Genomic DNA, 25,489 nt, shown 5'->3' on the forward strand with positions numbered 1-25,489 from the left:
CATCTCTTCCAGGCAACAACAAAGTGAGGGAGGATGGACAATGCTGGTACTGAAAGATACCACACTGGCTTACACCTGTGATGCCACCAGGGTTCAGGGACTGCACCTGCACAGACTGAGCCATGGGCACCCCTCTGAAGCAAGTCATCAGTCAGAAGGCAAAGCCTCTGCAAGCATCAGGAAACACCCTCAAGCTCAAAGACAGCCCAAATCTAGAGCAGCGTTCAGTCAGAAATGAAGCACAGCTATTACCAAATTCAGTACTGAATTTCTGTATTCTTACAACTGAATTTGAGTACGAGTAACTGTACAGGTCTATTTTCAGATGGGCTATATAGTAAAACACCTATACAAGTGACATCTGAAAGAGTGACATCTAAGTCCCGTCCCCTCCTCTGAGTACTTACAATTCCTTATGTAACAACTGGTCACTGAAGACTTGGTCAGTAGTTCCATTCCTATTTCTTGCAGCTTGCTGCAGCTGTCTGTTCCACAGGCAGCTAAAGCACCTTGCTCAATGGAGAAGAAGTTGGGCTGTCCATCGCACGAGCCAGCACTGCTGCTTCTTACTTCTGAAAGTTGGTTTTTCATGTCAGACATTTTGCTTCGTACTTCAGCCATCTGAGTTTTAAGCCTCTTCAGCATCTTTAAGTCAGGCGGCACACGCCACATCGCCTGGTGTCTCCGCAGGTCTCGATCTTTCAGGGAGTATGATGATGCTTTACCAAAGGGAGAAGTTGAAGAACACAAGAGGTAAGTAAAACTGTTCTCAGATAAAAATGGAGAAATATTTTTAATAGCCATAAGAATTCTACCTTTTACCCTACTGTAAATGCAAGCGACAGAGATGCTTTCTTTTGTACTCTAAAGCACTGAAATTTAGGATGCTAGTCCTGCACAACCAAGGGACAGCAGATTTCCATCCTCTGCCTGACATAGAGGAAGGGCACAGAACTTGCTCTTTGAAAAGAGCAGGACCTCTGATACCATGGAATAAGTTTTGATGACAGCTCAGCTACCCTATATTGCCAGATAAGCTTGAGTTCACAAGCCAGGTTGCCAGTTAAGATGTCAAATTTGTTAAATGTTCTTTATAAAATGCGTTAAAAGCCTGTAAAAGATTCTCATACCACTACTGTTTCACATTAACACGTAAAACCCAAAGAAACCTGGGAACTAGGGGAGGAATTCCCTGCAGTATCTACTACCACAAGATCATGCCAAAGAGCCAATACCTGAGAAAGTCCATACACTGCTTAGATAGAAATCGATCAACTTTGATGTCTGTTTGAAGTGCTGTACATTCTATAAAAGTTTTATTGCAAATTCAGCTGTTCAGAGCTTTTAAAAACCTTCAGCTTAGGAGGTGAAGTTCAGCAAACTAAACATAACAGCAGCTTTCTCTTATCTGCATGACTTGAGTAAGGTCTGGGAACAGTCAAACTGCACGCATACCTCAGCAGCAGGTAATCCCAGCTGCGTAGCCAGTAGCTTAGGATGACCAAGAACCCACTAAATACAAAAGATGAGCCTAATCTTGCCTAAGTAGTACAGCCCAAAACGCAATGCCTTCTGTTTGAGCTGTTGGTTTTCACCATTTCCCCCCTTGAGCCTATGTTCCTTTTGCCCTCTGCTTGCTTTACCACACACAGTTTTCCAGTTAAGTACCTTTTTCATATAGAAGCAAATTCCAGGATTTATCTTCTCGTTCGCATACACTGTGCTCCCAGTACTCTCAACCACTAAATGTACAAATTGTGTGAAGCGAGAGGTGCAACTGCTTTCTCAGCAGATAGCTGTTTGGAGTTGTTTTGTCTTTCAGTGCTAACCCCTTCTAGAAAAGGGCCTTTCATTCATCTCCCACAGCGGCTTTCAAATAAACTGCACAAAATGCATCACTCCGATGTTACTACACAAAACAGCCAGCCAGTTCAGTCACAACCCCCAAGACAAGAAGATACTCCTTGATACACACTTCTGTTTTCAGTTGAGTCATACAGCGTTCTCAAGCTGAGGTCACCCATCAAGACAAAGAATGTGTTAAGACGAGCATACTGATGAGGATACGAAGAAGTCTAGCTATCAGTGGAAGTGATGGCCCGTCATTCTCTTTCTCACCCTCCACAAATCTGCTTCTAACTCTGGAATTGCATTCACGGAGACATTTCCAGATTGGAATGAATTTGAGATTTGATGTGCAGTTACCTCTGTTCTGTAGAAGAGAAGCAGGTGGACGTGGCTGGAGGCCCCAGAGGTTTTCCATGCCGTTTCTGTCTTTTAGATCCAACAAGTGGATTAAGATCAAGGGATCGATATCCAGTAAACTGCTGCTAGCTGCTGAGCCCAGGGCACTTCCTCCTCGCCTTGAGGGTCTGCCACTCACACTGGTGTAGCCATGGCTTGTACCTAAGGAAGAGTTATGGGGAATGAGCATGCACATAAATGACAAGAGTCTGAGAGTTCAAGTAGATCAGCCATGAAAACATTTCAAGAAGCGTAACAAAATGTCAGTATTATTTCATGGATTTGCACATTCTGAAAGCAGTCAATCAGATGTGCTTTAACAAACTTTAAGCTAAGTGCCACCACAGGAGACTAAGGAGGAAAAAAAAGGTTTGGCTCCTATCTTCCGTGTCAATCTCTTAATAAATAGATTGAGTAGATCAATTAATAAATCAGTACAAAGAGCATTTATTCTGAAGGCATGCACATAAACCTTCCAGCCTTTTCACCCTCCCCATTAGATTTCCACTGCAGCATTTCTGGTGAATGTCAATTCTGATCAGGTCATCCCTACAGTTCTCCCTATCATACATAAATATGCATGTATTCAACATTTCAGAGTCTTATTAGCCCATGGCTCACAATTTGGGCTATAATTATCTTCAGAAGGCATGAGATCTTAGAGCACCTTTCTATTACTACAATAAAAATATCTTTCTTCTTGACTTTTAAGATTTTTCACTTCATTCCTTCCATGCAGTTTAGGTTTTACAGTGCACAAAACTCTAGAATGAATGCATCACATGTTCAGAGGCCACACAGACATCAGTAAAAAAAAAAAAACTATTTGCCAATTTCTTTTTTATTGAAATGGAAGGGTTTTCTAAGAGGCAGAGAAGTCTCCCTCCTAACTTCTGCATCATTTTTAAACACCTCCAGATTTCCCCCTGCCTTTTTTTTTTTTTTAAACCAAACCAATGAGATGTTTCTGCTACACTGCAATAATCAGTACAAACTACATGATGCAGCATTTCCAAAAATAGAAATGCCTGCAGAACACACAGCTTGACGTTGCTTCCAAAAAGAACAGGGGAAGAAGTCCAGCAGCGCTCTGCATATGTAGGAATTCTGAAGGCTATTTTTCATACCTGATGCCCCAGGAGCAGCAGCAGCTGCTGCATCTTCCATGAGATCTCCTTCTTCCAACTCCATATTATTACTGTATTCCACATCATTTTCTCCAGACCTTAAGAAGAGATTGGAGTGGAAATGGGAGAATACAGTTATTAGATTCTGGCTGCTCCTGTTAAACATTATGGCACATACCATCGAAAAAAACACAAAGCACTGTAAATAGTGTCTTCTGCATTCCAAACTACACAAATTAAATTAAGTGTGTTAATTAAGTGACTGACTCACTAACCAGGAGTCCAAAAGTATCACACAAATACAGACTGTAAAATCTCACCCTGTAAACCTCTGTATTTGTACATGTTACATCACATTCTCACGTTTTAATGAACGTTCTAGGATTTGACATTAGTGTGTCAGCTAAGAAAATTAAGTTCTCTGGTTTTAAGTAATGACCTGTCCTTATTACCACTCCTCCTATTGCACCACTTTCTAATACCAAGCTCTATTTCATTATGAGGTTGATCAGCATAGAAACCAATTCCTTACTGTTCTGTCAAAGAACCTTTACAATCAAAGATAGAACACATTACAAAAGCAAAGGAAGAGACCAGAAATTAAAGAACCAGTGCCTGAAAATTCAACCTTTAACATCAACCGTATCAGCTTATGCTGTTTCCAGTAAGGAAACATCCCTCATGTTGCTCTGACTCCAGACACACTGTAACTGTGATAAAATGAATTTTTACTGGATTTTTTACTGCTTGGGAAACACAAAGTGATTTTAAGTTACTTACATAGTTTCTTCATCAATATCATTCTCTTCAGTGTTACTAGTTGCTGTTGAACTAGCTGAAGAGCTGCTGCCATCCAGGTGGTTCACCTCATCTTCTCCAGCAAGATCTACATCCAAATCACCATCAGAGAGTTCATGCTGCAGAACAATGAGACACTTTTCACTCAAGCCTCACTGCTTTTGCCAAAAGCTACAAACAGAAACCCTCTTCCCATGGAGGTGTCACACTGCCACACAGAAGTTATGAGAGCCTGAAAGCGCAGTAAGAGCTGGTAACAAACAGGTTACACTTCTAAGCTGCAATGGGGAAACCTTCTTACAGCGGGATCAAGTAGCTATGCTCCAGAACATCTCCCTGAGACAACTCTTGCTACTCGTCAAACCTGGTATCTCCTATCTCCACAAAAAGATTAAGTCTAATTTACAGTTCAAAACTTCACAAATGTTTCTACCGCTAACCTACTACAAGAGAACCTACACAAGAGAAGGCAAGATAAAGACAGTTCCTACATTGAAGTCTTCATGCTGAATCTTCTCTTCATCCTCTTCCTTGTTTTCTCGCACCAACCCTGGAGCAGCAACATTCTCAAGCAGTGCTTCAGTGCTTGGTCCAGGTTTTTTTGATCTTGTTTCTGGTCCATCATCATTCTGGGGACTGAGGTGAGTGTCTGGAGGTGAAATGCCTCGTGACTTCTGAGTCCGGGAAAGTTCAATCGCGAGCCTCTTAAATATTAGAGAGATACATGAAAATACACATAGAAGATAACCATGGAGCAGCATCATTGAACACGAGCATCCTCTTTGTTGACTTGCATATATATTATTTTAAATGCCATCACCACAGTACGTGTAGCTACCCAAGTAAACAAAAATGCCAAATATGAGCTTCGTAACCTAAAACAGTTAACTACTAGGTAATAAAAGGTAGTTTTATATCAATATACATCAAACTTACCTCTTTGAGATTATTTATTTGTTGGATATAACTCGTCTGAGCAGCTTCCAACTGAGCAATATACCAGTGTTGATCTCGACACTTTTGGAAGAAGGTTGGTGAGCGCACTTGAAACCTTCAAAACGACATTTGAAAAGCTTGAGTTTTCTGACAAAAGCTAATAGTTTTTTACCTCAGTAGTAAGTATGATACTTTATGAAATACTAGCACAAAAAAACCTCACAGCGTTGTCTTTCTTACCTTAGGATCACTGTGTCATTTTGCCTGTTTAAATAGCCTTCGTTGGCTAACAAGTCTAGACGAAAGAATCTGTTGTAACCCCAGCATTCTCCAACTTCAAAATCAGAGGCAAACTCTCTAATTATGTTTTTAGTGGGATCGTTGGTGGACTGGTGAACCATTTCTACGCGGTACTCATACCTACATGTAGGAAGATCACAGGGTTAAGACCAAAACAGAGATGTCAGAACTGCTGAATGCACCAAGCCAAAGCAAAGTGCCCTGAGTAGCTAGTATGTCCAACTGAAGAGGTGATTCCAGCGTAAAATGTTACTGAAAATAAGAGAACTGGGGAAAGAAGGCAGGAGCAGGGAGTAATCTGGTAAACCAAGTCTACAAGGGAATGCTAGGGGATAGATACTCTCATCAGGTGTGCAGCCAATTTGCTTCCTTCCTTGAGCAAGCCACTGAGTAACAGCTTGAAAATATATTCAGGCTCAACAGCCAGCAGGAATCTCACCAGTCTTTTCAACATTGATTTCACCAGTCCCTTGCAACACTACAGGACTTGAGGCCACACTTTTCTAAGCCTTTCAGACGTTTTGCCAATAGAAAAAGGAAGAAAAAAACACCGACAAAAACCACACCAACATCAAAAGTCACCTCTGTTCTCAAAGGATGTTTGCTTACTTGGATGTCTCTGGCAAGCCAGCTGACAGCTCCAAGAACACAGACAGGTAGTAGCCCCGTACCACTCCATTTCCATCCTTGAAAAAAAACAAAGAAATAAATTGATTAAAAACAAAGCCAAAACCAGACAAAACCCACCTCTACGCACCCTTCAAGGTTCAGAAAATAGTTTCAGAAAACAGCTTCAATCAGATTTTCAGCAGTTGTCCATTTCACACACTACAGTTTTGATTTTTAGCCTTCTGTGACCTAGAACTCTTCCTGTAATTTGAATCAGTGTGGAGTTTGCATCTGGAAGTGCGTAAGCACCTAATTTGTATCACTCGTATAGAACTCAAAGCAGAGCTTTGGTTATTCTATTAAGATTTAAGAGTTCGTTTACGTGGCAGACTGAATAGACAAACAATTGCCAACGCACTCGAAAAAACTAACATATCACTGAAAAAGCAGTAAAAAGAAGCTCCAGTGCATCAGTTTGTAACTGTCCAGTTTCCCCTCAAACTCTCAAGATGAAAACAGCTCAGGTTAAATGTTAGTTCTGAAGTGTTTTACATAAAGCTGTATTTCAAAGCCACTTCATTTTTGAAAGAAGAGTCATTTCTTCTTTTTCTTCAGAACACACAATGGGAGTTATGTCAGTTAACAGAGAAATTGCACCTGAATCACCAGAAACCAGAAAAAAACATTATGACAGAACTTCTTTTACACTCATTACAATCAAGAATGAAGAATGGCTCAACTTCAATCTCCTAGGTTGAAGAAATTATTCAACTTACCATTTGAAAATTAATTCTAAAGCTTTTTTACAGCACACCTCACATAGTCAATCCTGAACGTACAGCACCCTGAAGACCTACACAGCAGCCCACCTATGCTCTGCTAGAACACAATGCTGTGCATACACATTAACCAGACTAACCTCACTGAGAACGTTCAGTAAAGGATATCTGGAGGCAGAGAGGGAACACCCCACTGGTTCATGATTAGTTCTGCAACCTTCTGTTCCTCCCCTTCCCCATCTTTCTGTGGGCCACATCTCTCACAAAGAAACTAACTGACATTTCCTCACAGGAGAGGTATATGCGTGTCACTTATGGGGTTTGGATGCGATAACAATTTTAGTTGAAAATGTAACTCACTGGGTAAACTTTTAACCTCCAACAAAGTCCTGACACTTGAAGAGGTGGACTGTAAACAGGATCTGCTCGCTGACGCAATGTACTATTGAGAGAGGAGAAAAAACATTTGCTATTGGGACAAAGCAAAACCCTCCATAGACTGCACATACATTTGCACTCCTAACACTGTAGGACCATCCTTGTTGCTGCACAGATGTGGAGCAGCACGAGGCCAGGCACAATGTTAAGTGCCCTTCAGAATATACGTACTCCTTGCAAAATTAACCAATCTTTTGTAAAAAGAACAATAGGTAGTTTGTCTTTATAATGAAAAATCCTTATCAGTGTAGCTAGGGTTAACTGCTGTTCACCTGGTAAATAACATTTTGACCAAGTTTATCATATCTAACAGTTTTCAATGAAGACTATTCAGTGTTTTAAAAAATATCACATATGAACAGAAGAAACAGAAAACAGCTCCTGATAGCCACAGAAATTCCATAAGATCCGTTTGTACCTGAAGTTTTCCAGAACAAAAGTAGTTGAGTCATAGGCTGGAACCAACTCACTGGGAAGAAAAAAAATACATCAGAATACACTGAATAATGTGACCTTAAAAATCCCAACTTCCTGAATCTTCAGAAGCATTTAAGACTACTTAGATCACTAGAGCCACTGATATTCACTAGGACTCCATGGGGTTAACTCAGCACTTTTGAGAATTTCATTTATAAGCCACTCTCCCCAGCACCTCTCCAAGTGATACAACACATAAAATCAGGTATTTCATGTTATTAAGAAAAAGCAGCTGAAAGTATTTGAAGATAGTTAAGAGAATGTGCCCTATTACCTGTAACACCTAATAATCTCTTAATAGATTGAATTTTTAACATAAAATTCATTGGCAGTTCTAGGAGCATGAAACTGTTACGTGACTGAAAGTATAAAACTTGAATGTTTCTGCTTCAAGAGCACAAGATAGTCCATTGGAAAATGAATATTTAGCTTTAAATTTTCCTCAGAGAGACTTAATTCTTTTTCAGAAGACACTTCAGGACAATAGTTTTGAGATTGCATTTAAAAGTAACCTAGACTGATTTGAGGAGGAGTTCTCAGATTTCTCATGCTTGCAGTTTTCTGGAGATGATTTGCAGCTAGCTGTCTTGAACTCTGCAGCCTCCCCAGAGCCCAGCACCAACAGCACTCTCTTTAGGAAGAAGTGTTAGGAAAGGATTTTGTCTATATATTCTGAATTAAGGTGACCTGCAGAGGCATCTCATGAGAGCCTTGCAATTATACACTGAACGACCCCATTAATTAGAGAAAAAGGACAAACCAGTAAACTAAGTGTAAAAGGGAAAAAAGGAAAAGATTCTAGTCAGATGGAACCCAGTGTTCTGGCTCCCCAGTGGGGATACAGACATACAACAAAGGCCCTGCAGGAACAGAAAGCCTATGTGAGGCGTAGGCTGCTAAGGGAAGTCACACAGTTGGACATTTTTGGTGTATAAACCCGGACACAAACTGAATCAGAGACATCAAGTTCAACACTGAGAAACAGACAGAACCGTGCTACCAAGGATTACTCACGTGGCTGAGAAGCGACTCCCCTTCACCAGAGGTGGTTATCAGGGAATCTCTCTGAAACCAATCTAACTGTCAGAAATTTAATGCCCTCTCTTAAACCCACACGTTAAATTACAGTGGTGCTCTCCTGCCCTCGTTTTACATAAGGCTTATGCACATCAACATACATCTGCCTCCCAGACTCACTGCAACATCCTCCTCCACACAGCTGAAATCTGTCTCATGGGACATGGGATACCCTCCTCTAATTACTTTGTAACCAGCAGAGCAGACAGTTACGAGATGACTTTCATGTTCAAACTACAACAAAGAGGAAACAGGACACTTACCTTGTGAAGTCAGGAGGAACAGGAGTCGTGACAAACGAGGCCATAGGTTTCCGATGGACCTGCTGGAACATCATCAGGATCTCTGAACTTTTGGATATCAGCTCACTCTTACTGCATGACCGTAACTACCAGGGAAAACAGAAAGAAGGATGCTTACACCATCAGTACAGAACAGATTTTGACCACTTTGGGTTTTCAACAAAAACTGGATACCTGCAACAGCTTCACCAAGATTTTTCCACAGCGCTATCTACAAAGATGCTTAGAGGGTATTTTGTTCTTTTGTTTGGTTTGTTTGCTTGATTTTCCTTGAAATTAGCCATTAGCTAATAATACTGACCATACACAGCTGTTAGCCATTATAGTCAGTAGTTCACATGTTCTAAAATTTCGGTTAAGAAGGTGAAATAGATATCCTAATTCTGGGGCCTGTGCATCTCATTTGGGAACTCCTGAATATTGAAGAATCAAACCCAAACAGTGCAAGGCACAGCAACTACCATGTAATTCACTTTGGTTAAAAGAATGACATATAAAGATACCTGATTAATACCAAGTCACACCTATTACTATGCTTAGTACAACAAAAGCAAAGTAAATCAATCTGGAAAGGAAGCTTCATTAGATGTTAGGATAATTTACCCAATCTATCAAGACATAGCAAGACAAGCTCCTGTGACATTAGACAGCTTTCACATTTCAGCTATTCCTTTACTGCCTTATTACCAAGCACTGTACTTTCAGTTGCTTTTTTTTTCCCCCCCTCCAGTCATCCTGACAGGTGAGGAGAAAAAGCAAGCCCTTCTCCTTCGTCATAGCAAGCAGAAATCGTTCAGGGCAAGTACAGTCAGGCTCTGCAGAACTTGAATATTCCATTTACATAAGCCGAACTTGTATGGTTAGAAGCAAGATGAAAAAAAGTGAAATGATGCCATCTTTTTGGAGAGAGAAACAGTAGATTTATTTTCTATTTACAGCCACCACAATTCAGATGCTGTTGGCAGCAACAAAACCAGCAGCATCTACCCACACGGCTTAAATGCTAAGTTAACTTCAATAAATGCACAACTGAGTATTTCTGTATGTTCTTGCTAGTAACCCCTGTAGCAGCTTTTCAAGCAACACAAGAGAACACCTTTCATTCCTCCTGGAAGACATTCTTGCTTTTAACAAGTTCTTCATACAACCTATGGCCATTCAAATGAAAAGATACCCTCAAGAAATAGCTCTAATCAATTAATAATTGAAAAATAATTTAAAAAGAAAGAAGGTCAACTGAAGAATTATCTGTGTGGTTATATATACAAATGTTACATTTCATCTGTTTTCGTAATCACCTGATGTTCCACTTCTTGAAGCAGGGATTCCAGAAGTTCAGTTTCTTGGGTAAGAGATGTCTTTTGACCTGTTTAAAGAAAGGAAGACCTGTTTAAAAACAAGATGACACACTTCCAAGGTTGATTGAGAAAGCATTTTAGAAGCAAGCCTACGTTTTTAATTAGAGCTGTAGCAATGAACTCACTTGAGGTTAAGACAATATTGAAACATTGTGTCCCAAAAATGGCAGGTTTGTTGTTTCAGGGCACTTTTTTGAACAAAAAAGCAGAACTGACTTCACTGCATTTGCTTTCCTCCAGAAATCTCTTTTATATTAGCAGACACTCCTTGCAAGTCCACTATTTCTCTAGACTTTGATGACTGTTTTCTTCATTAAAAACAGCAACAACAAAACAGCCAACTAACAAAAAAAAGTTTAAATGCGTTTGTGAACTTCAATTAGCATGAAGTCTGAGACAAGGAAGGACAAAAAACCTACGTCCCATTTGTCTGTTTTTCTCTCATGGGGATTTACTTTGTCACCATCACACATGAAGTGCCTGAAGAGCACGTGGTAATCCTTCGGAAGAAAAAAAGTGTTACACAGACCAAATGTCAACCTGTGCATGCAAATAACTGAGGCATTCTGCCACAACTTGAAGACTGATCTCACTGTCTAAAGAGACTGGTATCTCACGGAGCTGGCATCTTCAGCACGCACTGCTGTGTACTTACTGAAATGAAAGCACACATGGAAAAAACAAAGCACAGATGAAAACCTGAGTGAGTAAAGCATGCAGGGAGCTACTGCCCACTGAGGAATACTGCAAGTTACACTGAAAATACTTTCTAGAAGAGCTGCTCCTGTAGGCTTCAGTAACTGTATCATCCATCTTCTCACCTCTCCTGAGATAAAGGGGAATTCATGTGACCAGCCTTCAGTTAACAAAAGCGTTAGGAACCAAACTAGCAGCTCTGACTGCAGATGCCATACTCTTCACTTGCAGACTGCCCATACACACAGCTGAACAGTTGCTTACCAGGCAACAAGACAGACTTCAAGTTCTTTCAATGACATTAAGAGGAGGCAACATGACAAAGATGTCTCTCTTGGCTAGCACCAGTGATGATGGAAACACGCTGCCATGATGAGAAAAAGCACTAAATGTCTTCCAATAAAGTTTAAGTGTTCACCGAGCTATTTATTAGAGAGGAGTTTATAACAAACAGAACAAGTTACCTCCCACAACTCAGGGCCACAACACACTACAGTACTACAGTATTAAATACAACCTCTACTGTAGGCAGTTTTCTGTCCATTTCCCTGCTTAACACCATTAAACAGCACAAGTAGGCATCATCCCAGGCTAAGAAAGCTTCCCAGTAGATTTACACATTAGGAATACATTGCTCCCATTCGTAACAGATCAGGCAAATACTCACCCATCAGTGTTATGAGCTTATTCTTCAGCTGGGTGTCTAACCGGGCGATCATCATCTCCACCGCGTTTCTGATCTCCCGCACTCGTTCATCCTTCGCACTACGCACTGCCTCCACGTTCCTCTCCTAAAAGGGGGTCAGGAAAAAAGAAAAAAAAAAATACAACATGCACAAAGAGGGATTATTCACACTCTTGCACATTTTACTCATTTACATGGCCCCAGAGATTACAGAATGATCTTCCAGACCCGAGGGATCATGAAACCATAGAATGGGTTGGGTTGGAAGCGGCCTTAAAGATCACCTGGTTCCAACCCTCCTGCCATGGGGCAGGGCTGCCACCCATTAGAAATCCAACAAGCCCCCTCCTTCTCTGCGAGAAAAAAATAAAAATCCTGGTCTTAATGAACTCAAGCTTGCATGTTTAGAATAAGAAAATAAGAATGTGTTTTTAGATGAGTTACATTACAGGTTATTCCTGTTGCCAAACTGAGCACTTCATTATGATGTTGTAAAGATCCTTCCACTTTTATTGAATACATAAGTGTGCCCTCTGGTGGGTGACCAACGGTTAACAGCAAACTTGAGCAACATTTTCTCAGTACAATTTTGTCATATCGGGATTTTTCAGTATCAAGTTCAGTAAATACAACTACCAGTTCTTCTTCAGTAACTTGAGTGGCATAGGAAAAAAAAAAAAAAGAGTTACTTTGTTGGAAACAGGAACAACTGGATGGAAATTGTGCCCTTCTTCCTGCAATGAATCTCTCCACATTTTACAAATAGTCCTAAGTGGATCATTGGGCAACGCAGCGTGGTCACATCTGCGCTGAAGCAGAGCTAAGCCAGCACTGCGTGCAGCTACCAGCTGCCTGACTTACAGTGCACCCAAGAACCATAGACACTTGATGAAAAATAGGCTGTACTTAGGCTCAAGTACACTTGTATTTTACTTTCCCAAAGGAAGGGGAGTAAGATCTGCTAGAACAAAGCACTTGTGTGCTGGTTTGGCACAGCAGACTGCACGTTTTAAGTGTTTATAAAAATAACCTTTCAAAGAACTGCCTGAGTCTAGCTTGACACACCACGCACCAAAAGAAAAACTCCCTGCTAGCCAGCTCACACCTTTCCTGTCTGACAATCGCAAAAACAACATTGAGAATGTGTAAATGTAACTAAGAAGAGAACATCTCTCTCTATGGGATAATCTGTTTACCTTCACAGAATCAACTGCACACAGGTACCACAAATATCTGAGCATATGAAATTGGATGCTATTTCCATTTCCCACTTCACAGTTACCCTCTGACAATGGCACACGGCACAAAGACCTGGGGGTATTTGGAGTCAATTTCTTACCACTTCTTGCACTAAACTGATCAGTTCCATGAGCCTTCTCCTAAGCTTCGCCACTTCTTCATTTACTTTGGTGACGTGTTGTTCATATATTTCTGCCAGCGGCTTAAAAGTATGTCCTCCATGCTGTAAAAATAATAACAAATAAATCAAGGGAGGAGAACAGAACATGTCATTTTTACTTCAGTCCGCTCCTATTAAATTACTGACAGAGAGGGGAAGAAAGCCTGCTAGTGTATCACTCGTTCTGGAAAGGTTCCAAAGCAGATTGCAAGTAGGAAGTCTGTCTTTCGCTCCCCTTCATAAGAAGTCATGAATTTGGCTTTCATAACATCCAAACTTCCTGTCAAGAATTATCTGAAGTCCTCCAAAAATAAACTGCTTTATTCACTGGGCAGCTCTAAGAAATCAAATAAAGACAGAAGGACTACTACTACTAAAACACCCTTCCCAAACAAAAGCAGCAGACTGCTAAAGCAACATTCAACCACCTATACTCCAAGGCATTACAACAGAGGATAACATACAGTGTGGTGAACTGCAGTGCTAATATCCCTTTGCAGATATTCAGGAATACTACCCAGAATGCTTCAATAACATTATCTAAATACCCTGAGAGAGACTACTTCCTTTGCCCATAAAATTCCTCACCACCACCTACTGTTTGTCCACAGCATCCTGAAGCTTGTAACAAGGAAGGTAATTTTAACTTCCTCTCAGCAAAAAAATCACTTTGCTTCTCTAATTAGGAAAAGATTACCTTTCAAAACCCACATTCACATTAAGTTCTAAAAGCATGTACAGCTAGAGCACTGGCATGGTAACTCAATAGCTAAATCAAGTTTCATGGCTTTGCCACTTCCTCAGACTGCAGCTGGACACGATGCTGGCAGCCCCCCACCGCAGCATGACAGCAGGCTGCTCTCACCATTCCTCCCCAGAGCGCACACTGGTGGCAGATGCACTTCTTACAGGTCCAGCAGAACACACTGAGCTTTTCGTGATGATTTTCACACCTCGAGTGAAACAAAAAAAAAAACCAACACATCAGCCACAGAGAACACATCTTAATTTTCTGTAAACTCGGTTTAATGTTTTGTTTTGCTACCAAGATAGTCTGAATAATTAGCATAGATTTGCAAGAACAGTCAACAAAAATCTTTTGTAAAATAAATAGTATTGTCAGGAAGTATTTCATAGAGAGAAAGTGTATTAATAAAATCAGATTTATGCCCAGCAGGTAGAGGCTACTGTCACTGAATCAAGCTCAGAATTCTATGAACAAGCCCAGCACAGAGCAGGCAAAGCTCCACTATTTACCTCTCCCCTCCCCCTCCACCAGGTTTCAGGAACTTGGAGAAGGTACAGAACACATAACTGGTCCCTGTCCATTTTTCAATGCTTCTTCTCACATTTTTCTCCTCATTTAAACTACATTCACTCAAATGAGAAACAGCATAGCTTAGGAGCTTTTCCCAGTGCTATTATGACAGAAATTGGCTCCAACTTCCAGTCAGAGAAAGACAACACTGATTACATCCATTAAGCAATGGCACAATTCAGCTTCTAAATCAGAAAACCATGTTTGTTCCTTGACTTAAAAAAGAAAAAAAAAAAGATGAAATTAAAAGTTCATTCACATAAAGCAAACTCAAACCCTTGATGTGAGGAATGCTCTATTTACTTGTCTTTCTCATTTTCTTCATGCTTTGTGAGATTGCACAGTTGAAGCGTGTCAAGCTGCTGCGTGACCTCCTCCGCCCAACGACAGTTCACCAGCTCTCGGAGCTGCAGCGGGGCCCTGCAAGAAGCACTGCCAGAGTTACAGAGAGAACCGTGCTCCAGGAGCTAGAGGAGCACGCTGAAACGAGATCAGGTCTTCAGGCCTACAGCACTGCAGAAGGCAATAGTTATTTCAGAAGGAGAGCAGTGCAACGTTTTAAGGTGATTTGCTCTTACTGGGGGAAGAAAAAAAAAAAAATCAAACCACCCCACAACTACAGAGGGACACCAGAACTAGCTTTAGATTCACGTATTCCTGGATAACACTGGGCAAATATTTCATTTCTGAGCACTTCACTTCCTCCCATTACTCAGCCATCCCCACAGCTGTGCTTCAGTTAACACCACTGTAAAACACAGACATACCTACCTCCTTGCAAGCATTTTAGAACTATAGATTAAATACTGCAGAAGCCAAATATGAAGTTCTGCAAAAATGATTGGCTGTTTTCTTGAATACCTCCCCTTCCTTTGGAGAAAATGCATCCCACCTTCGATTCACACAGATAATTTATTCCTGGTATTAAAAATACCTTACCTACAGTGAGGGCACTGAGCTCTCTGTTCTGTCAGCCAACGCTACGAAGGAAAAAAGAAAGTTTTTAAATGAAACAGCAGGAAAAGAACTGCAAGCAAGAACAATCTATTGTTATTTACAAGTTAATTCTCTTCATTAGTCTTCTTCTATTTTCCCTTTTTTAGGAGATTTGAAATCTAACTATTCAACCACTTGTTACAAAAGCTATTTGTATCTTAGAAACAGGACAGCCGCTGCTCTGCAGTGGTCAAACCACTGCAGTTAAAATGACAACAGGGATTTTGCAGCACCCAGTGCTCCAGCAGAAGCCACATGCCCGGTGCAGGCTCCCAGAGCTACAGGCTGACAAGAGTATTTCAACAAAAGAAGGCAGAAGATACCTCAAAGAGCAGGAATTCTTGCCGTAACTTATTTCCCCCTCTTGATCTATTGGCATGCAAGTTGGACACCTGCAGACCAATGATCAGATCCACAGGGACCCTCTGAACGCTTCTCTTCCAGGAAGTTTCACTCAAGGACAAGTAGTTGAAGAAAGAATGTTAAAGGCAGGGTCATAATACACCTGTTCCTTAACAGCAGCTCTTCCAGACAGCTCCTGCAGTTCAGGCTGCTGAACACCATGCATGGCCTGCAGAGAGCACCACACAGGGACAGGGAACCCTCAGAGCCCCACAAGAAGGGCAAGAAAGAAAGCAGAGCGCGTTCTTCGGGTCAGCAGCTTCTAAACTCATACATCTGCAAGAGCTTCTGACAAAAAGCAAACTCACCCGAATACAACTGAAACAGCACAGCTTGGAGCAGTGAGGACACAGCCGGGCATCACGCAATTTCTCCATACAAATAAAACATCGGAACACTTCGGCAATGCTCTGGAAGAGGACAGATGGCTGCTATTGTTAAGCCACGCGCTTCCAACATCCGAGAACGGCGCTGCGGGCAGAACGCGAGCTCGGCACACGCGGGGCCATCCCCGCAGCCACGGGCAGCGCACGGCGGGGCGAGGCCGGGCAGCACGGCTCCGCTCCGCACCGCACCCCCATTCTGCGATGCGCTTCTCCAAGGAATCGTTCCTTTGTTTGATTTTTCCAAGTTCTGTATACAAGGGATGCTCCTCCCTGCGCTCACACGGCATTGTATCGTTGCCAGAAGCCACCGGGTCGTACTGCAGATCCAAAACCAGAGTTTCCAGTGCAAAAATGGAGATGCAGAGCACGTTCGGTGCGGGCTCTGCACAGCGGGCTGGCTCCGGGCATCTCCCGCCCCGGTGCTGCCAGGCCGCGCCCGCTCTCCGGGCCCCCCCGGCTCCGACCGCCCCCCGCCGCGCGGCTCCGTCACCGCGGGCCCCGATCCGGGCCGCACCGCGCGTTTCGCCCTCTCCAGAAGCGGATCCGCGATGCTCCGCGCCGTATTCACCGACCCGAGCGACGCCCGAGAGCCGCGCGCCGCCCCGCACAGCGCACCTGGGCCGCGCCCCGCCCGCGGCGCTGAGGGAGCGCAACCGCCGCCCGCCGCTCACCTCCACGCTCTGCTCGTCCATGGCCGCGGCTCTCCCGGCGGGAGCGGACCCCCCGCCGGCTCTCCCGGCCGCGCGCCCCTTGAGGGACGAAACGCGAAGGCGGAAAGCGCTAGGAGCCGCCGGGACCGGGCTGCGCCCCGACACCCCGCACCCGGCCGGCCGCGGCGATAGTGGCGGCAGCGGGGCGGGGCCGCCCCTCAGCCATCCCGCCCCGAGCACCGCACTGCGCACGCGCGGGCAGGCGGGGGGCGGGGCTCAGCTCCCGGCGCGCGCTGCGCTGTCCGTTGCCGGGAGGAGTTCGGAGCGCGGGAACGCGTGTGAGGGCGATCCGTGTACGGAGCCCAATCTCGCCCTGCGGCTGCAAAACCAGGAGAAGCTTAACAAACTTCAGGCCTTTTACTTTCTCAGATTGGGTTGAAATCGATAAACCGAACAACTGTGAGAGCGGTCACACGCAGCTCTGAGCACGGGGCCCCGGACCAGACCCTTCCCTTCTCTGAGGCCTCAGTTTGAAGCGCACACGAACGAGCTCCAAGCTCACAGCAAAGGACGGGGAGGGCCCGGCCGACACCCGGACAAACAGCAGGGGAGTAAATCTGTGCCCACATCACCTTAGCTTTCACCATTTATTCAGGAATGTAAATACAATTAAGTGGCTTGGGTTATTTGTCTAAAAACCCCGCTCAGGAATGGAAGCAATCGTGGAAATGTCGCGTGGTTCACTGCTCCAAAACCGCACGGGCTGCGGTCGTACAAATACCCAAGTTCAAACGCCAGCCTCCATGGCTTTTCATTCTGCACTTTCTTTAAGTACTAGAAATAGGATTTGCACACAGCAATGTTAACAGCTTTCCAACAGCGTTCTTGTAACTCCCCGGCACCGAACGAATGCTTGTCAGTAATTCAGGAGCGATGGCCACGGCGCTGTGTGCCCAGTGAGGACGGGCTGGGCTCTCATTACACGACTAATTTAACGTTTCCTTGTTTGTCAAGCTCCACAATGGCAAGTTCTTTCAAGATTCGTATTCTTGAGTCAGTGGCTTTCATATTCAGTTTGTTCATCTGTGAAACACTCAGTGCCGCTCTGCAAGGCAAGAACAAACTGTTCAGCAAAACAGGGCATGGAGCATCAGGTCTGTCAGAAAATGGCAAAAAAAAGCACACGTTGGTTAAAGAACGATTTCTGCACGTGCTCTGGCATTCTCACACTTATTCAGATCGTCATCAGCTTTACCAGGCTGCGTTCAACAGAGAACGGTCACTTCCTAACACAGCTTCACAGTGACACGCAATTCCTGAGTTTTGAACTTCCCCATTTTTACCAACGCTTTGAAGAACACGGCCAATGCCAGTGAGCACAAAAGCCATTTTTACACAAATGAGCTCAGGGGGTTTTGCCTGATGGCCTGATATGGTGTGGTGTACACCCAGCTGTGGGGATCCAAGAAAGACTATTCAGAGCAGAAGCTGCAGAGCAAGATAAACGGCATGAGGAAGCAAGGCTGAGAACCAAGGACACCTCCAGAAGAAGAGAAAAACAAAAGGAATGCCTCATGGCTCTGATTGGACAAGTGCCTGTATGCGCAGTTAAGAAGTGTTCATGGAGTACGTTGTTGACATCTAACTGTGGGTGGGAAAGTTGTAAAGGTGGATGGGAGAGCTAAGAATAGAAACTTGTGAACGTATAGAAGTGTTGTGAGAACTTGTAACAAACGATTTGGATCGTTCATATCTGAGTCTGTGCCTCAGCTGCTGCACCCACCCAGGAAGGGTGCAGAGGAGCACAATCAAATGTCAGAGATGTAATAGAGCAGCAAGAGGTTAATTAGCTGTTCGTGTTTAATTTGAAAATGCGGAATTTCTTTACAGCTTATACAATTCTTATGAATGAGTAGCTTTAAGTCTTACCTGTTCTTATTTACAACAAAGTGGTTAAATAAATCCCTGTACAAATTGTTCAAGTCTGCTAATTTAACAGTGCTTCTGATACTCCTTGGCACAGTCAGAAGTATTTCTTCCGTCAGCGGTTTGAACTTTGATTCTAAAAAATTGCACATGGAAGACAGTTGGTTCTTCAGAAAACAGGCCGAAGAAAAACAGTGCTTTCACTACTTTTTAACAAAACTCCTAAAAGGGTTTGAAGGAGGAAGGAGAGGAGGAAGATGCTCCCCCCAGGCTATTGTTATTACTACAGACATAGTGAAACATAATGGATTTAAGATCCAGTGTGGATTAGTAGGATTGGTCTGTCAGACACCAGTTAGAAAAAAACAACAACAAACAACGAGGAAAATTCCTCTCTGTAAAGGATAAATGGATTGAACAATAGTTATTTCTATGGTAAAATAGTACACCATCTTCTTCCAGACCAAAAACACAAGACAAAAACCCAACAAAATACAGACACACAAAAAACAGCAGGAAGAGTCTTCCACTGCTCACCTGCAGCTGAGTCGGGGTCTGCAGATTCTGAACAAAGTGGCTAAAAATAAACGAGAGAATGTCAGGATTTCTTGCGAGTTTGGCTCAGAAATTAAGATTTTTTTACAACTTCATTTCTGTATGAGGAGTTACATCTTATTTGGATAACCGAGGATCTTGCAGCCGCTGAAGCCAGCAGCAGAATCTTCGGCATTAAACAAATCCTGGTTTCAAATAAAATATGCTTAAAATGGAAACAGAAAGACTCGTACACAATCAGACAGAGCTCTTCAGCTTTCTCCTTTGCACTCCAGTACAGATCTTGCAGAAATCATTGCACGTGCAGCGAAGGAAAACGATGGCTTTCCTACCCTCAAACAACCTTCAGAGGCTGACAGTTCTGACAAGCTAAGGGAGCTGCATCTAACTTTCCTCGGCCAGACACACAGCACTGACCAAAAAATCCCCCCAAAATCTTTACTATTTTGCTGTTACTATGAGACCGAGACTGAATCTTTGCAGATAATTATATTCAAATGTTGTGCTATAAACAGATCTGGGAGAATATCCAACTTTTAAACAAGTGTTAGTTTAGATCTGTGTTCTACTGCGTTACAGTTAAAATACACTTAAATTATTGCTAGTTGTATCCCAAACTGCACTGACTTGAACCAATTACGTTCTTCGCTGCCATCCAAAGTCTTCTTAAATAATGTATTAACAGAACATTTCCCAATGAAAAACAAAACAGAACAAAAACCAAGCAAACAAAGAGAACAGTCTTCTGTCAAAAGTTTTTCCTCTATAGGCAATTTAACGGGGACAAATAATCAGTGTAACCAGTAAACAATAAAAGTGAAAAAGTTTGTTAGAAACTTCAGCCCCGTTTCTGCAAAGTTCAATTCGAGGTATCAAGGAACAAAAGCAGCCCTCTGACTTCAGCTGAGCTACTCAGGACTAACAGCTTCTGTGGCACTGGCGCTCTGTGGCCTGATTACCTTTCCGACAAGTGATTCCATTTCTTGAACAGTTTGGCAGTTTAACTGCTGTGCTGCAGCCTGTTCTTCTTCTGACAGAGGCAAGCGCTAGAAAAAGAAAAGACATCTGTCATACTAGCCACTTACAGTGGAAGTTTAACTCAAAAGCTCAATACCACTGGCTTCACCGTTGAGCGATGCATCAGGCTGACTCCAATCTTATACACATTTCTACTGGCAAACTGTCTTATCTCCTAATCATCTACACATGTAATCGCTCCCAATTAAACTACCCATGTCTGCACAGAGGTTACACAAATGTGCGGTCATTGACAGGAGTGAGACCCAAGTTACTGAAATGAAAACACTACCTGGAGATCAGTGCGTTGCTGCAGTGCCTGAACGATCTTCATCGTGTTCTCTAGAGCAGCACGGATGCCATTCATGGATTCTCTCTGCTCTAAGGAAATTTTTTCCAGCTGCGTACATAACGTTTTGTAACGAGATTTCACTACTGAGAGTTCTTCTAAGAGAGCAACTGGGTTTTCCTATGTAGAAATGAAAGGTCCATTTAAACGGTCCAGTAAGAGAAAACAAGTGGGCACATAAGAGTTAAAAGCATGGGATTAAGACCAACCCTTTAGGATGAAAGGTGCAGCTGAGAATCTCTTTCACCTGTATACTTAGTTTTTCACAGGCAAAAATGGTAGAGGCTGTTAATAAACCAGGACAACTCTGGTTCCATAATAAATACAGGAGGAGGCCTTTATTGTGTTGGCGAATGTGATATGGCTTTTCTGATTTGGAAGAAGGTAGAGATTTCAAAATAAAAGGATTATATTTCCAAAACTATATATCACAATACACATGGCGACAAGGGCTTTTTGTGAGACCTTTCACATGCTGCCATTAGTTGCTTCCCTCTCCCATCCCTCCCCAGCCCTGTTCTTAGCCATTGCTGACCAGCAGGTTTCTCTCAGCTCTCACATGAGGCTGCGCTTTGGCTGAAATAGGGAACTCCCCTGAGCACGAGGAGCTAACATCACTGCTCGCCTCTCGAAATAAAGCATGGGAGAACTTCACCGGATCAGAAATTTGCATTTCCTGCTAGTTGCTGCACTGAATTCATACTATGCCAGTTAACTTGGTGTACATGCAATAAACATCTCACAAATAATAAAAAGTTATCAACTAGATAAAGTCACGTATTTTCAGATTAAAGAAAAATAACTATTACCAACTTCACGTAGAACGCAATAAAATCTATTCATTTAATTTGAAAACACTACCTCTGCTGCTGGATTATCAGGAAGACTTTTCATTATTTCAAACTCCAGTCTGTGTTGAATATAATCCAGATCAGATTCTGCCTTCTGGAACTGAAACAGTTAGAGTTAGCCACAATGCATTACAAACAAAACCCAAAGACCAGTCCCAACCATTCCCCGTGCTGTATTTCAGGAAGGCAGAAGGCAGGTGCCTGCCTTGCCAAGGCTGATGTAAACACCAGCTCCTACTCCATGAGCTAAGGTTTGCTGGTTACACCGACACACTGCTAGCCTGAAAAATACGGAGTGGTAAATAATCATACAGACTTCTAGTCCCACAGTTTTCTAAGTTAAAACCTGCCACCAAAGAGCTAACAAGTGTCCAGCTGATACAATGCAAAGCACCAGGGAGGGTTTGCAGAATTACTGCGGATGTTACACACGTGTACCCACCTCAGGAGTCAGCCCCATTTGCTGCACAAATGCAGATCTGGACAAGAGCGTTCTCCTCTCACATAAGAACGAAGGGGTTTGCGTGGTACCACTTCTATCTAACCCCAGTCACCCCGCCATGCTCACTGCACCTTGCCACAGCACCTTGCTCATCCCAAAGTGCATGGAAGCGTTCCAGCCCTTCCTGCCCCATGTGCCCTCCCCGTGCCAAACCTCTCAGGGCAAAGTTAAGTCCTGCTCCAGGGAGAAGCTATCTCAAGGCACAAGAACAACGCATCTTTTTAAAACCGATCTTCACAGATTGCAGGAGATATTCCATTTATTCTCCCTAGACACAAACATACTTTCCAGCAGTTTATAAAGCTTGTCCTGGGTCAGTTGCTTTGCTTTTCATTCATTAAGAACTCCGTTAGCAAAACTGTAATACTCCGTTATTTACACAGCAGAAAGTACAACAAAAATTTGGAGGAGTCGAGTACAACAGAGACTTTGCTATTAATTACATTAGGAGTTAATTCTCTCAGATTATTATAGTGACTGTCACACATTCCATTATCCCCCAGCACACCAGACTGACAAACAGATAATACAACTGATGACAACACGTTTCTTTCCCTGGGATAAATAAGCTGGCAGAGGACAGCCCCGCTGCCTGTAAAGCAGCCTGCTGGCAGCACGAGTAGCTCAGTCTGCAGCTGTAACCTCTGAAAGACTTCTGCTTTGAAGAAAGGCAGTTTACTCCGTTCACAAAACACTCGTTTTTTTAATGTCATCTTTGGGGGGTTTTACAATGACAGAACAGAGTGCGATAAAAGTAAGGTTCTGGGCTGTGCCCACCTGCACGACGAGTTCTGCACGGCGGTCATGTGGGAAATGGAGTTTCTGAGATGTAGATGTGCAACTTACTCACAGGCTGAGAAGAAAGCGTTAGAATCGGAGGCACCACGCACGCCATCGCCGCACGCTCTGCTTTCGGATGCTTTGACAATACTATTGCACTGCTAGCTGTGAAGTACAGTAGTGCAATAAAGTCAGAGCATTCGTTAGCAGCGACACTTCTCAACAAGCAGTCAATGCACTCAAAATACGTGTTGGAAAAAAGTCAGCTGAACCGGACGGTGCTTGCTGTGGGTCGTGGGCATTTGGGTAAGGTAATTCACCAAATCCTAATACAATGACATGCAAGAACTTTCACACTTCAAGACGTTATTGTTCCTCATAATCACCGTCATTCCGCTGACCAGGAAGACAGTTACATTTCTCCTTGGCAAACAGCTAAGAGATAACGAGAGCAAAAACCAAACGCTTCTTGACAGCCTCATTCTAGAGTTGTTTTTCCAATTGCCTCCAGTCTCAGACACAACAGCACTCACTTACGGACGTGGCTCTGTAGCAGGGAGCACCGCAGACAGCACTGCTGGCCAATGCCCTTTTAACATTGCACTGCTTTGTGTATGATCACTAGTAGTACAACATAAAAAGGGCGCTGGACAGACACCGCTCAAAGAAAAAGGCAGGCTCGCCTTCTAGAAACACGTGAGCAGAACCCACCTGAATGGCTCTGAGTGCAGCGCCCTCACATCACCTGCCCATTTCTCCACTTCTAATTTCACTGAATGGATGTGCACTAAATTTAAGTTTCTTTCAGTGCAGACTGCTGAAGTACATACCGAAAAGCACTGCCAGCAAGTCAGCTTTACAGTCTCTTGTATAATAAATCTCACATTGTAGATGTGGTTCATTCAGCTCTTCTCCTTACTGTGCTTTGAGCACGTCTCCATTAACTGGGGATTACCATTTACATTGTTCTTTTTAAGCTCCTACCAGTTAGTTTACCCCTGGTTCCACGAGGCTAAGCTCTGCACGAAACACGTGTCAGAACCTCTGGGGAAATAAGAAGTGTTATTTCAGCACACTTCTGTGGAGGGAGCCAACCTCACGGGCAGCCTGGGAGAAGAAGCAATAAGCAGAAGGGGAAGCAAGAACCATCAAGCTGCAACACGTCAGACACGGATGCCATTGTATATATTAACTTACTGACAAAGAGCTCTTACATTTCTGAATGAGGTTTACATATAGGAAGTCAATTTCCAAATGGATTCCCCAAATGACTCCGGATAATCTGAAGAAGGATGCAGCTATAATCTCAAAACCCCTATCATCCACTCTGTGTCTCTTTGGCAATGTTACTGTGTTCTGATAAGAATTAAGAGTCTATTAAACTCATTTTCCTTTTCTTTTTAATTAGGAACTAATACTAAGGCTTCCAAAAGGGGGGGAACAGCAAGCAGAATCTGCTGTGCTGCTTCTCTGCATTTGTCTCTGCATTGAGAGATGTCTTCTCCCCCATTCATGCAGAGCCCCTTTCTGCTTTGTACCTAACAATTTTATAACAATGACATAAATTTATAATACTTCTATAATAATTTATAATAACTTTAAATGTTTGGAATTCCAAGAATTCCTGGAAGTTTCCACATAGAGAAAAAATACAAAGGAGCGCCGTGCTTTGTGAGCAATTCCAGTGTGAGCATTTAACCCGTGTGAGGAATGAAATGATCTCATTAAGCATTTACATGCATAAAATATTCCCAGAGGGTTTCAGATAAAGGAAAAAAAAAAAAGAACTATGCATGTAACAAAACTACACGAAACCGAAGCAAAAAAAAAAAAAAAAAAAAAAACATGAAAAGAGAAAGGCGCCACATGGAACTCCAGATAAAGGGTTCCGCAGTCCCTGCGGGTGTGTGAGGGCACAGCATTGGTTTCTTTAGCTCTTTAACTTTCTTTTCGCTGTTGGGGTTGCGGGAGGACGGGCAGCGTTACATAAGGGCGCTGCGCCGCGCCGCCGGGGCCGGCTGAGAGCAATGGAGCGGGGCGAGCGCCGAGAACGCGGGGCCCGGGGGGAAGCACAGCCCAGGAGAGCCCGGGGCGCGGCGCCGCCTCAGCGCTGGGCGGGAAGCCGCCGCCCCGCTCCCCCCGCGGCTGTGGGCGCCGATGGAAGCGGCCGTCCGGGCCTCTACCCCGCGGGGAGCGTGCGCCGGCCCAGGTGTGAGCGCTGCCCCCCCCACCGCTCAGAGAAAATGGATTCGTCCGAGCGCGCCGCGCTCCACGCCCCCCCCCCGGCCCCCCCCAACCCCTCCTCGCGGAGCGGCGGGGACATGGAGCGCTGCTGCCCGCCCCTCCGCGGAGCCTCCACCGGGCGGCGGCGACGAGGAGCGCGGCTCCCCTCAGGTAGAGGGGAGTGGCACGGCCCGGCCCGGCCGCCGCGATGAGGGGCGAACGGAGCGGCACGGGGAGCCCCGCCCTCGCCGGGCTGGGGGTGGCGAACAGAATGGACCGGCCCGGCCGAACCCGCCCGAGCCGGCGGCG

At 43.8% G+C, this 25,489-nt stretch overlaps 3 protein-coding genes and 1 long non-coding RNA gene across 9 annotated transcripts in view; 2 read left to right on the forward strand and 2 right to left on the reverse strand.

The window, feature by feature from the left end:
* The window catches only part of TRIM37 (tripartite motif containing 37), a 24,324-nt gene extending 7,104 nt beyond the window's left edge, over positions 1-17,220 (reverse strand). Inside the window, exons 1-19 of one of the 2 annotated variants that reach the window (XM_021416144.1) lie at positions 16,999-17,220; positions 16,250-16,351; positions 15,483-15,523; positions 14,847-14,963; positions 14,091-14,178; positions 13,166-13,288; positions 11,809-11,932; positions 10,386-10,453; positions 9,049-9,173; positions 7,650-7,700; positions 7,154-7,235; positions 6,015-6,091; positions 5,346-5,525; positions 5,106-5,220; positions 4,661-4,873; positions 4,152-4,288; positions 3,372-3,469; positions 2,206-2,406; positions 408-719 (exon numbers count right to left, since the gene is read on the reverse strand). In XM_021416144.1, coding sequence (XP_021271819.1) covers positions 408-719; positions 2,206-2,406; positions 3,372-3,469; positions 4,152-4,288; positions 4,661-4,873; positions 5,106-5,220; positions 5,346-5,525; positions 6,015-6,091; positions 7,154-7,235; positions 7,650-7,700; positions 9,049-9,173; positions 10,386-10,453; positions 11,809-11,932; positions 13,166-13,288; positions 14,091-14,178; positions 14,847-14,963; positions 15,483-15,523; positions 16,250-16,351; positions 16,999-17,019 — 2,275 coding nt within the window. In that variant the 5' untranslated portion in view covers positions 17,020-17,220. The remainder of the gene's footprint in view (positions 1-407; positions 720-2,205; positions 2,407-3,371; positions 3,470-4,151; positions 4,289-4,660; positions 4,874-5,105; positions 5,221-5,345; positions 5,526-6,014; positions 6,092-7,153; positions 7,236-7,649; positions 7,701-9,048; positions 9,174-10,385; positions 10,454-11,808; positions 11,933-13,165; positions 13,289-14,090; positions 14,179-14,846; positions 14,964-15,482; positions 15,524-16,249; positions 16,352-16,998) is intronic. The other variant, XM_021416145.1, reaches the window with a different exon arrangement.
* LOC110407610 lies at positions 615-5,100 on the forward strand. The gene is made up of 2 exons (XR_002443956.1): positions 615-753; positions 4,183-5,100. It is a non-coding gene; the product is annotated as an uncharacterized LOC110407610 (long non-coding RNA).
* Positions 17,611-25,489, reverse strand: part of SKA2 (spindle and kinetochore associated complex subunit 2) — an 8,237-nt gene continuing 358 nt past the window's right edge. Inside the window, exons 2-7 of the mRNA XM_021415439.1 lie at positions 21,686-21,775; positions 20,768-20,944; positions 20,418-20,504; positions 19,441-19,480; positions 18,907-19,039; positions 17,611-18,082 (exon numbers count right to left, since the gene is read on the reverse strand). Of these exons, the coding sequence (XP_021271114.1) occupies positions 17,956-18,082; positions 18,907-19,039; positions 19,441-19,480; positions 20,418-20,504; positions 20,768-20,944; positions 21,686-21,775 (654 nt within the window). The 3' untranslated portion in view covers positions 17,611-17,955. The remainder of the gene's footprint in view (positions 18,083-18,906; positions 19,040-19,440; positions 19,481-20,417; positions 20,505-20,767; positions 20,945-21,685; positions 21,776-25,489) is intronic.
* Positions 24,828-25,489, forward strand: part of PRR11 (proline rich 11) — a 5,865-nt gene continuing 5,203 nt past the window's right edge. For 3 of the 5 annotated variants that reach the window (XM_021416150.1, XM_021416153.1, XM_021416151.1), the window contains exon 1: positions 24,828-25,351. In XM_021416150.1, coding sequence (XP_021271825.1) covers positions 24,985-25,351 — 367 coding nt within the window. In that variant the 5' untranslated portion in view covers positions 24,828-24,984. The remainder of the gene's footprint in view (positions 25,352-25,489) is intronic. The other 2 variants (XM_021416154.1, XM_021416152.1) reach the window with 2 other exon arrangements.

This window comes from Numida meleagris, chromosome 18, assembly GCF_002078875.1.
Source record: "Numida meleagris isolate 19003 breed g44 Domestic line chromosome 18, NumMel1.0, whole genome shotgun sequence".
NCBI classification, from domain to species: Eukaryota; Metazoa; Chordata; class Aves; order Galliformes; family Numididae; genus Numida; species Numida meleagris.